Source organism: Castor canadensis, chromosome 16 (assembly GCF_047511655.1).
Source record: "Castor canadensis chromosome 16, mCasCan1.hap1v2, whole genome shotgun sequence".
In the NCBI taxonomy this organism is placed as follows: domain Eukaryota; kingdom Metazoa; phylum Chordata; class Mammalia; order Rodentia; family Castoridae; genus Castor; species Castor canadensis.
Window position 1 is genome coordinate 56,148,957 of NC_133401.1, and position 12,084 is coordinate 56,161,040.

Sequence of the window (12,084 nt, forward strand, 5' to 3'; positions counted from 1 at the left end):
CTTCTGTGTCTGTGCTAAGTATGAGATATGATTGAATTTTTTCAAGTTGTAAGATGTGATTCATTATTCCTCTTTCTCAGGTATGGAAACTAAAGCTCAAAGGATAAACCAAAAGATAAATGAATAAATGAATGAGCTAATTAATTAAGGTACATCCATTACTTTGCAACCTGTGACTACACCACACCTCCATACATAATGCAATTGGGAAAAAATGGGAACAGAAATCTATTCTTCTTTGAAACATGGCTCTGCAAGTACTACAACAATACACTGGACTACAGAGTCATGGGCTCTCCCTAGAGCTTATTGTCCAACCCCTAAGTCCCTATTCCTGGGACTCACCACCAGTGATCAGGGTCCTTCCCAGCTGGAGTGCTTGAACACAGTGACTGACAGCTGGGGCAATTAGAATGAATCACTCCAGTTCTGCCAGGGAAATGCTGAGTGATTTGCAGCTGGTGACAGACAGAATGATTGGCCACTGAGACATACCATCTTGGATGAAGTGTCCTCATCAGTGGAATTGTTGCATTTGGCCAAAGCTAATTACCCTGGTCTAGGAATCTCGATGCCTGACACCAAGTGAGCCTCTCTTTAAACATAGCTCAGCTCAGTAATTAGGAAAGATGGACTTTTTTCTCCCAGTAATTTAGAGGCAGGCCATCTGAGCCTGTGCCTTCATGCTCCTGTTTCCATTACTTTTTAAAAATAGCCATTTGAAGTAGATGACAAAGGGAAATAGGTTGCACTCAGTGACCTCTTGAGCTCAGCTGAATGAAGGCACACAGGAGGCAGCCCTTCTGTCCCCTTCCTCTTGGGGATGGCAGGCATGCTTTTGAAATAAAGAAGAAGGTCCAGCTCCAACTCCTTGTCAGAGATGTCCTGGACAGGAGGTTGCTGAGATCAAAAGTTGCTTACTGCTTAGTAACTTTCCACTCCCTACACAGGCCCCAAGTGTGCTCTGTGGAAGGTCCCTGGCCACAATGTCTGCTCCCCCAACCTCCATCTTGGTCATTGTTCCTCACACTGCCTAAATGCTTCCACCTGGAAGTAATGACTCTATGCCAACCACTGTACTACATTTCCTGCTTCTGTTTTCTTTTTCAGTTCTTCAGACTGCCTATAAGATGCGTCCACCATTACTCCATGTAAAGAAGTAACCACAAAGATATTTACTTACTTGCCCGAAGTTATACTACCAATAAGAAAAAGGCAGAGCTCCATCCTGCTTTGTCTGGTCCCTGAGCCCATTCTTTTGACCAAGTATCCTTTATTTCCTCCCTAAGGATCACTGAAGTAACCGAATAAATCATCAAAAGATGTTATCTCAGAGTTTTGTGGAAGAGCAAATAATCACATGGATCATTAAAAAAATTTTTATGACATCTGTGTATTAAACTAGGTCAAAGGTCTCTGATATCAGTGTAGGGATGGAGAGCAGGGGTCAGCAAACTATGGTCTACAGACCAAACTTGACTTTCTACTTGTTTTTGTAATCAAGTGCTATTAGAACACACTCCTGCACATGTGTTTACATATCATCTATAGCTGATTTCATACTATGGAGATAGTACGGCACCACAGACTATAAGACCCAGAGCACCTAAAATATATGCCATCTGGACTATGAATTTGCTAAGTCCCAGCCTAGAGTAAAAAGTCAAAGTTGTAAAATTAGAAATACACATTTGAAGACTTGAAATGAATCCTTATCAATGAAAAGGATGAGAAATGCCTGTGAGAACCTAGAGAATGGTCCAGTCACATCCTCTGACCTTCCTTTAGTATCAAGTTAGACACTTAACACTACATTTAATGTTGGTTAACAACAGAAAAGATCATTTGCTGCCAGCACCTGACTTCCAGACCATGTATCTCCACCACTCAGCAAGCTAGCATCCCTCCTCTTTACAGCCCCTCATCTGCTGATCACCAAACCCCACCACTGCGATCTCTTCAACTCTTCAGTCAGCCTGCCCTTCCCAGTGTGAGCTCTGTTTTGTTCAGCCCACTGTTCATCAATAAATGATTATTTATTTATTATCATAAATGATAATCATAGTATCATCCTAAACAAACACAGCCAAGTGACTAGTACTGTAACAGAAGAATGCTAATGGTAAGATAAGGCTGCAGAGGTTGGGGAAGCTTACAGTGGAGGTGAGTCTCAGTCACTTCTTCCATTTTATTTCTATCTGTTGCACCTTCTCTCAGTCCTACACCTATTTTGCTTGGCAATTGCCTACTTATACTTCAAAACCTAGCATAGAATTTCCTTCTCTGACAACTTTCTCTGACCTCTGCCCACCAGGTAATCAGCAGTGAGCTATTCTGTGTTCCCTTGGTGCTGCTTCTTATTTGTCATATAAACTATGATAGTACAATGATTATTGCCAATGATATTTACATAAGATGGAGTTTTGATATAGAGCTTACTGTGTGCCAGATATTATGCTAAAACCCTTTCAGAGAATCCAGGACATCTAGCCTCAAAGCCTACATTTTTAATCACTGCTTTCCTCTCTTCTCCTTCTGACTGTGAGCTCAGGGAAGGCAGAGACCCTGGGGTATTCACTTTTATCTCACAACAGTGTCTACCATAGAACTGCTTGCAAAATGAATGAGTAAATAGTGCAGTATTCACAATCCTAAAGATCCTGTTTTCTGGTCTTCCATTAAACACTAACTGATTTACTGCTGTGAAGCCATTTAATAGATTTAAAGTCCCAAGTCAGTTGATTTTAAGATACAGAGATTATCCAGGAGGGCCTGACCCAATCAGGTGAAAAAGCAGGGAATTATCTCCAGCTAGTGGAAGTCAGACGGACTTCAAGAATAGAGGGATTTAACATGCTACCAGAGACATTAAGATGGGAAAGGCTAGGAGATGAAAATACAGGAAGCCTCTGGACATTGACAGTAGCCCTATATGACAGCCAGGAAGGACATGGTGACCTCGGTCTACATCCACAAGGAGATGAATTCTGCAAACAACCAGAGAGCTTTAAAGAGAATCTCCAATGCCACATAAGGACTATAGGCTCAGCCAGCACCTTAGTTTCATCCTAGTCAGGCCCTCAGCAGAAAATTCCACCACTAGAACCCAGGCCTCTGACCTAGAGAACTGTGAGAGAGGAAATGAGAACAACACTCATTCTAAGATGCTGCTATGTTTGTGGTAATTTGTTATGTTGCAATTGAAAACAAATACACAAGCAGGTTTTCAATTCTGTGGAGATGTTAGTGGTCAGACTGCTGACCAAGGGCTCCACTGAGCCTTGAAGAAATCAGTGTTGACTGAGATCCAACATCATGGAGTCATAGTTGAAGAAGTCCACACCCATCTACAAATGAATCAATTCGATAGGGAGGTAATGTTCTACAGTGGACAAGGAACAGGAAATCCCAAGTTTTATTCCCAACTCTGCCATTGTCTCACTGGGTGACTCTGGCAAGTCATTTTAGGTCTTTGAAAAACAGTTTTTTCGTCTACAAGATGGAAGTCTTCATATCTACCTCATCCTTTTCACAAGGATTAGGTTAAAGTTAGATAGCAAGTCCACAAGTCATAAGTTATGACCAATTCTAGAACATAAGGGATTCTTCAGTCACCCAGAGGGTTTGAGGAAGAGCTACACCAAGTTTTGAGACTAATAAAATTCAAGTGATGAGACATACCTCCAAGGGCTTTTGATCACAGCTGTTCCATCCCTACTAAGAAAAATGCTGCTTTCCCTGTGGCTCCCTGGGAGAGTAATGATCATCATAAAAATAATGTCTCCTGGTCCAACAGCACGTTTTAAAGTGCTTTCCTCTGCACCATTTTAATTCCAATAGCTTGCACCAGTTAAAGGAAAGGTGGACTAAGGGTCATTCTAGCTCTGAAAGTTATGAATTCTACATGAGAAAAGTCTCATCCATTATAAGAGCATTACCCATTATACAGAGCAAGAAGACAAAGACCCAGCTAGGCAGGAGACTTTCTAAATTTATAGGGTTGGTCAGTGAATAAGCAAAGACTCTCATTCCCAGTCATGGCTTCTCATAGCTCCAGATCCCAGCATGGAGCTAGGAAAACACAGTGTTCTTGGATGGAGGCCCAGCTCCCCCCCTACCAGGTCTGAACTAAAGTTGGGGAAAATTACCTCAGACTCAAGTTCCCATCTTATGGATCTGATGCAAATGAAGCATGTAATTATGTCACATTTTGAAAGTCTCTTCTTCCAGCCCTCCAGTCATCTGATAGATGGCATTACTGGTTGATAAGCAGCAGAATCTTTCCTTGGTATCTTCATTAAGAAGGTGGGGGCTGCAGGCATGGCTCATGTAGCCTAGCAAATGAAAAGCCCTGAGTTCAAACCTCAATTCTACCAAAAAAAAAAAGTGGAGAAATGGGGACTACCATGGAGGGTAAGCCACTTACAATAATCATCAGATAAATATTAATTAAAAGAGAACTGGGAAGAAGAAGCCTTTAGCTTGGAGCCTGGAACTTTCTTGGAAAGTCTTTGAACTGCACTGGATGATCCTGAACTCGGGATGACTTACCTGGGTCTCTAGGTTCAATGCTGTTGGAAAAAGAAGAAGCTGTCCTGAACACTTAGTAGTATGCCATCTCTCCAGATTTCCCAGACCATTAGCAGTTTTCAATTTTCCTGACCCTGACAATTCTCCCAGTCTCCAGAATGCTATGTGTGTGGAGCCACTGGGTAATGAAAAAGCCTGCATTCATGCATTCATTCGTTATTGAAAACCTATTCTGTGTTGGGTACCAGAGACACACAACTAACAAGTTCTTTGCCTCCATGCAACTTAACAGATGTCAGATTTCACTTGCCATGAGAGTAGCATGTGGTAAGTATTACATTTGAAGGCTGAAACTGTGATGAGTGGGATGAGGTCTGAAGGATGCATAGGGGTTGGTGTGTTGATTAGTGACAAGAGCATTATATGCTAAGGAAAGGAGCCTTCTGAAAATGAGGGACCAAAGAGCAGCATGGCCAGAGCCCAGAAGTATGTTGTTGGATGGCAATGGAGAGGGAGCCAGGGGCTATAGGGTCCCCGAAGAGTTTGAACTTTACTCCAAGGGTTAAGAGGAAAGATTTCATGGATTTTAAGCAGGGAACCAATGTAGTGCAATCAATAGTTTTCAAAATATCCTGCAGGATGCCTTATGGAGTTCTGATTAGGCAGGGAAGTGAGGGCACAGGGGGTTGAATGGAGGCAAGCAGTCCAGATTAAACATCACTATGGTCATCCAGAGGGAAGAAAGCAACTCCATCTTCGGTGGTCTAGACACATGTATCTGCCACCTCATAGGAGAAAAGAGAACTGGGCTAGTTAATCCAAAGTCCCAGTGTGTACTAGTCCTAGTGCCCTGGAAAGGTGATTTTGCCTTTATGCACCTATTTGCTGTACTGCTCCCTAGAAGCCATATATCCTTGATACCAAATCACAGAATACCAGAGATGAGAGGAGTGTGAGAGGAAACAGCTGGTTGCTGGCCCCAAATGCCACTTGAGCCCTCTTCTGTCATCCTTAGAGTTGTGTCCCCAGCACTTGGTATCCTAGGGGACTGAAAGTAGCCACCAAAATACAATATTTCTGTCAATAGTTCATCACCTCAGAAACAGGAACACTCTCTCATTTCCAGGATAACCATCACAAATGACGTATCACCCTATCCATCAAAAATACTTTCTTCATGTATGGTTAGTGTGTGTTTTCCTGGAGCATCTGTCAAATGCTCCTAAGTCAGGTCACACGATATAGGCCTCATGCCAATCTTCCAGTGAACATGTCTCTCCATGCCTGCTCCTCTGGTTACATGCATCTCTTCCTGTGGCTCTTCTTCATGTGGCAAAGCTTTGCTCCACTCTTCTGATCTCACTCCTTTGAATGAATTTCCTCTTTGTTATCTTCTTAATGGGAAGCATCCTGTGGCATTATGTCCCACATTGCAAACAATTACAAATATCTGTTGAGTTTCTTGTCATCAACACAGTCTGCCTTCAGTGAAAAGGAATCTCCTGGAAGATGAAACAAAGCAAAGTGCAGAGGGAGGCAAGAATGACACAGAAGAGGTCATGCAGGGTTTTATAAGACATGTGTAACAACAGAGTGAGCCAGCAGGCTTGGGCACAGCTCCTAAGGCTTGGTATGACTTGAGACTCTCGAATTTCTTTATCTATAAAACTCAGGATCTGGATTGGTGATCTCTCTGGTTGTTAAAATTGTTAAATGTTAGGTTTTATTTAAGTGCTGTCACTTATTAAAGGCTCTGAGCTTAAGACTGTCAGAGTATCAGTTACAAAGGGCTTTAAAATACAGTAGCTCTAGGGTGAGACTTCCTTAATAAATAGAGTGGGGTGGAAAGATAAATGGAATGCAAATAACTTTATCACTGAATGTTTCAATATGAATTGATGCCATGTCTGTCTACCACATAAAATTACCCAATGTAACATCCATGTCATCCTGTTTTATCTTTAGGAAGCCACAGAATTTTTAAGTTCCCTAGCAAAATCAGAGCAATCACAGTGGGACTCTTGGCTGGTCATGTTTCTGTTCATTATTTTGGGCAAAAGAGTAGGACTCTGAGAAGTTCAAGGAAAATCTTGTCACCTCACTTATGATTATTTTTATTTTTCTCTGTGGCAGTGTGAGAGGTGAGATTGTGCTTACATCCAATGGTGACATTCCCTGCAGTGGTTGGAATATGGTTATTCTCATTCTATTTCCAATATAGTCCTCTTTCCCTTCCTTCTCTGCCATCATTTTGGTGACCTTTGCCAGCCAGGAAAGCGATAATGAGAAGACAGTTTGACCAACATTTCTGGACCAATTACGGTGTGCACCATGTGTCTTTGCACATGATGCTTAGTTGCATTTTCACTCATGTGTATGCATAAGTATTTGCTACAGGTGCAACTTCATTTGAAAGGATGATTATATGTGCTTGTGATTTCATGGGTGAGCGTTGATCTATCTGTGTCTTTGTTGACATGTGTCTTGATGTGTATGTATGTGTAAAGTGAGTATGACTATGTGCCTATGGACTTTATCTCACTCCTGAAGGGCAGCAACCCTACAGCTCCTTATCTGTCAAAAGATGGAAATGTGAAATCTCTCTGGCATTTGAATTCTCACATCTTGTTGACAGAGGAGAAGGCTGCAATAGGGTTTGACAGCTCTGCTGACAGGGCTCAGACTTCTGGCTCTCAGTCCCTCCCCACAGTCTTATGCAATTGATGTCCGTGCTTCTGATGCCTCTTCCTTTTGGCCTGCAGGTCCCTGTCTGGCCGCATCGTTGGTGGCGTCTGGTGGTTCTTCACCTTGATCATCATCTCTTCATACACAGCCAACTTGGCTGCCTTCCTGACCGTGGAGAGGATGGTATCTCCCATAGAGAGTGCAGAGGACTTAGCAAAGCAGACAGAAATTGCTTACGGGACACTGGAAGCAGGATCCACTAAGGAGTTCTTCAGGGTAAGGTCATCCCTTGTCTGGAGGCTCTTTCATAAAAGGGATAGCCACTGTCATTAAAATGTCATTCTCCTCAAAGAGCATGGTATTATAAACAGCCTTGAAAGAGTGCAAGTCAGGGAAACTCAACATTTCTCAGCTCTCTGCAGACCCCTGGGAAATCTGCATTTCTACATTTGTAGAAGCCTGAAAGCTCTTGCATTGAATTAGACCTCTCCCATACACCAATCTGTGCTGATTCTCTGAAGGCTGCAAAGGACATGAAATACAACTCCTTCCAGATCCCACAAGGACCTTCCAGACTAGCTAGTAATCAGTTTGGAACAGTTTATGGACAAGATCCATACATGGTGTTCTTTGTGTTCCCTCCTATCTAATAGCAGAGCTCAGTAAATACTTGTTTACTATGAATAAGAAGAAGATATGTTGGGAAAATATACTTGGAATAAGGTGTTGTATTAAACAGTGCCAGGAGGAAGAGAGAATATGAAGGGAGAGAAGAGGTGGTGAGATGTCTTTGGGCTGAAGGCAGTGAGCATAGGCAGAGAGCTCAGGAGCACAGCCTTCAGGGCCAGCAAGATGGAGGGGTAGAACTTGGCCCCACAACTTATTGTGCTGCACATTCAGCCTCTAGACACCATTTCCATCTATTTATAAGATGAGAATAAATATTTCTATTTCAAAGGAACTTGATGGAATTAAAAATGATAAAGCATCTAAAACACAAGGGAAAACAAAATAACGATGAAGGGAGACTCCATTTCCCATTAGGGTTTCAAGGAAGTACAAGCATTTAGAAGCCATCTTGAAGAAGGGGTAGGGATGGAAGCCATGTGGGAAGACCTGAACACATTTCTAAATATCATAAAACCAAGTCTGACCTGACTTGAAGAAGATAAGTACATTCTAGGCAAAAAAGAACAACTTGATCAAATGCTAAGAAGCATGATAGCCTGAACTTTTCATTCTAGGAGTTGAATAAATAGTATGTGGAGCTATGATGTACTGATCAAATAAAAATAAGAAACAATCACTACCACTTCCTTAGCACTTGTTGTGAACAAGGTGCTGTGCTAAGCACACCCTGGAAGAATTTCCTCATTTAACCCTCTCATTAATGGTCTGGGGCTCAGAGGCAGTGTGCCAGAGCTCCTGGATTCAATCCCAGAAAAAGAAAAAGAAAAATATCTTAGCCCCATCATTAGTGATGAATTAAGGATTGCTGTCCCCATTCAGCTGAACCTCAGAGAAGTAAAAGTAATTGCTGGAGTCACACAGCTAATAGATGGAAGAAGCTACAGATAGCAAGCTGCTGTATTGCTCATGCAAGAGGCCTGGGATCTTGTGCAGATTCACCCAGGCTCTCTCTGCAACTTCATGGAGTAAACCCCAGATTCCAGGTGACTCTCTGGGATGTGTTGCAGTGTCTAAATCATAGACTTTGTATTCTGAGTGACCAGCAGGAAATGGACCAAAGTCTTAACCATCACAAATCCAAAACTAACATCATCGATTTTCAACCTTGCAATATGAAGATGTCTAAGCCATCCCTGGTAGAACCTATCAGAGAGAGGCCTGACTTGTTTAAGTTTACCAGCCAGCTAGAAGAAAAACTATGTCTTAGTCTTATTATTGTTCTCTTACATTTTAGCCTACAATCAAAATGTGAAGGAGGTCCATGATATTTATTCATAAAGCCAACCCTGTGCCCCAGCCCCCAAAGCCACAGAGGAACCATGAAACTCTTAACAAAGATGCCCTCTCTCTAATATATAGCTCATTGCAGTCCCCCACAGTGACTGAAGCAAAACAGGAATCATGGTGTCCACATGGAGAGAAAGAAATTGAGATTCAGGGAATCTGTAATGCCTGTGTCATGAGTAGCTACCAAATCTGAGTTTCCTCATTCCTATTTCAACATGATGATGTTATTAACTGATAAGTATTCTTAAAAGAATAACTCCAGTTGCCATACAGACCTGACCGTTTCACAGTTGGGGAAACTGAGGCCCAGAAAAAAAGATAGTCATGTCTTAATTAATGAGAGACATTGCTAGAACTTAAGACTTCAAAGGTCTTTGTTAATAGTGTTAACTGACATATTACTGCCTCTTGTTCACAGCACAAAACTTGGAATCTGGAGCCAAAATTGTGCATATTCTGAGTTTGGTGGCCTAACCAGGGCTCTTATGATCCTGGCAAATAGGTTGTAACCCATGCACTAACTTGAATTGATTGATAGTGGTTTCCTAGAGTTCTATCCTGAGAGGGATTCTGAGGTCACACTAGGCTCATTGTCAAAGAATTCTTTGATATCAATGCCTGCCATGTATATAGGAAGGGAAACTGGTACCAAACAAGCCATGTGTTGAGCATTCCTACCCTAATATAAAACTTAGTAGGGGGAAGACATAATTACTATCAGTACCACTTATAGAATATCTTTTTTTGTGCCAGGCACTGGGTTAGCATTTTACCTATGTTCTCATACAATCTCCATGGACACACTGTCAGTGGGTACTGTTATCACCATTGTCAGAAGAGGAACACTGTGACTCAGAAAGGTTATGCTTCTTGCCCAAGGTCCTGAAGCTATTAAGACATAAAGGCTAAAATGAGGGAAACAGTTTGGGTTGCAGTGGAAAGGCACAAGGTGTGCCATCAGGAGACCAGGATTTTATTCCTTGTTCTACTTCCAACAAGCTGCATGACATTGGACATCATTGCCACATCACAGGACTCAGTTTCTTTACCTATAGGAGAATATTGCAAAGATATATCCCTTGAGCCCTTTGACCACTGTGACTCTGACCTTTTATCCCACCAAGACTTCGATGGGTGGGAAGACAAGATCACCTACCACCCCCACAAGGCAGAAGAAGCAAGTATTGAGGCAGGAGTTCTTTAATACTCCCATCTCTGAAGAATCTGGTTTCCAGTCCTCATGGCAGCCCAGAACTTCTTGACAGCCCCTACCCGGAGTCATTTAATCCTGCATGGACATTTTAATTAAGATGTGTGAAGGACCATGGGAGCTGGAGGTTACAGTAGAGATCCAGGAACAACTACCCCAGTATGCAACCCTCCCTGCCACTCACGCTGCCTTTGCATTGCTGGAGATTTGATTTTCCCAATAGCCCTCTCCAGGGCCTGTGAGGGCAGCCTTGCTGTCTTGAGCACTGGGGTGAGACTGAGGACATGTGTTAATTTTCTGCATACTGATGCCGGAGGGCTCAGCAGCTCTACCTATCCACAGCCCAGTTCCTTGCTGTGCCCATCCTGTCAGGGTGAATTGCATCTTGCAGTTGTCCTGCTGTGTGTTTTGTTGTTTTGTGCCTAGAAGATCATCTGCAAATCTGGTCATAGCTGAATTTATACATTTCACTGTTTCCTATGAGAAGATGTTAAATACATTTCAAATGATATGATTGGGTATGGGTAGATCCTCCCCATCCTTGGAATCTTCCCTCCCTTTTTTCCCTTTTTTGTCATACATTGATACTGTACCTTCATATAAAGAATCAGATATGCCATACTAACACTGGACTTAAAAATTACCAAGCCCAAATGGAGAAACTAAGGTCCAAAGAGAAGGAATTTTTCATAGAGCAAACCATGACTTAGAAGTAGAACCCACACTACAACCCAGGATTCTTCATGCCCAGCCCAGTGTCCTTTCCAAATTGTAAAGTGTACTATGAAACAAATGAACTACTTTACTTAGAAAATGAGCTATTAAAAATTTAAAATCACAGTACCAAATACCTTCCTACAATTCTCAGTAACTATCTCCAATCATTTTTCAAGATTTAGATGTTTTCTGGGTCCTAAATATCTGTATAGATGAGTTGGTTCAAGTAACAACTGTTTATCAGTATGTTGCTAACAATTGATGTTGATTGCTATCAAGGAAATAAACCTGATACTTGTACACAAATAAAAATCATATAGTGCATGTTTAATAATCATTTTATATTTAATAAATATGTGATCCATTTAATAACCACTGTAAAGGTTATGTTACTCTACACTAACTATCTTTAAAACAACAGTCTCATACGTATTTAACACTTGTCCATTTATAAGAATTTTTAAAAGCCATACTTTAGAATCCCTAAAATACTCTTGGGAAAAGGACATCCTTTGGAAAGAGTATATGCAGATGCAAGGTCCTGAATGGTGGGCTCTAGCTAAGGGCCTACTATGTGTAGGGTGCTTAGTTAGACTCAGAGAAGGACCCAAGAAGAGCTGCCCTCACTAGCTTGTACACACATGAGACCTGTGCACAAGGAATGATTTGCAATCCTAGTAGTCCAGCTGGGCAGCCTGGTGGGTGACCCAAACAATGTGTCCTATAGGATATCAGTCCTCACAATACTGTTTCTCAAAGCGAGGACCACATGGGCTGTTCAAATTAGGACCACCTGATAGGGCTATGCTAAATCAAAATTTATGGGCTTAGAACAGGGAATCTGTAACACTGGTGTCCACTAGAGGTTAAGAACTGTGCCCTCAGAGCTGAGGTGGTCTCCAAATACATAGGATTTTCTCCAGTCTCTGAAAAGAAGATGTAGCTGAACAGGACCAGCATATCAA

General features: G+C 41.9%; 1 protein-coding gene and 1 long non-coding RNA gene across 11 annotated transcripts in view; one reads left to right on the forward strand and one right to left on the reverse strand.

The window, feature by feature from the left end:
• The window catches only part of Gria1 (glutamate ionotropic receptor AMPA type subunit 1), a 348,064-nt gene that overhangs the window by 283,822 nt on the left and 52,158 nt on the right, over positions 1-12,084 (forward strand). For all 8 annotated transcript variants that reach the window (XR_012442449.1, XM_074057054.1, XM_074057051.1 and 5 more), the window contains one exon: positions 7,293-7,491. Coding sequence is in view for 7 of the 8 variants with exons in the window: in XM_074057054.1 (XP_073913155.1) it covers positions 7,293-7,491 (199 nt within the window). In the remaining variant the exon portion in view is untranslated. The remainder of the gene's footprint in view (positions 1-7,292; positions 7,492-12,084) is intronic.
• The window catches only part of LOC141417837 (uncharacterized), a 71,376-nt gene that overhangs the window by 18,293 nt on the left and 40,999 nt on the right, over positions 1-12,084 (reverse strand). The gene's annotated exons all lie outside the window — the stretch shown is intronic.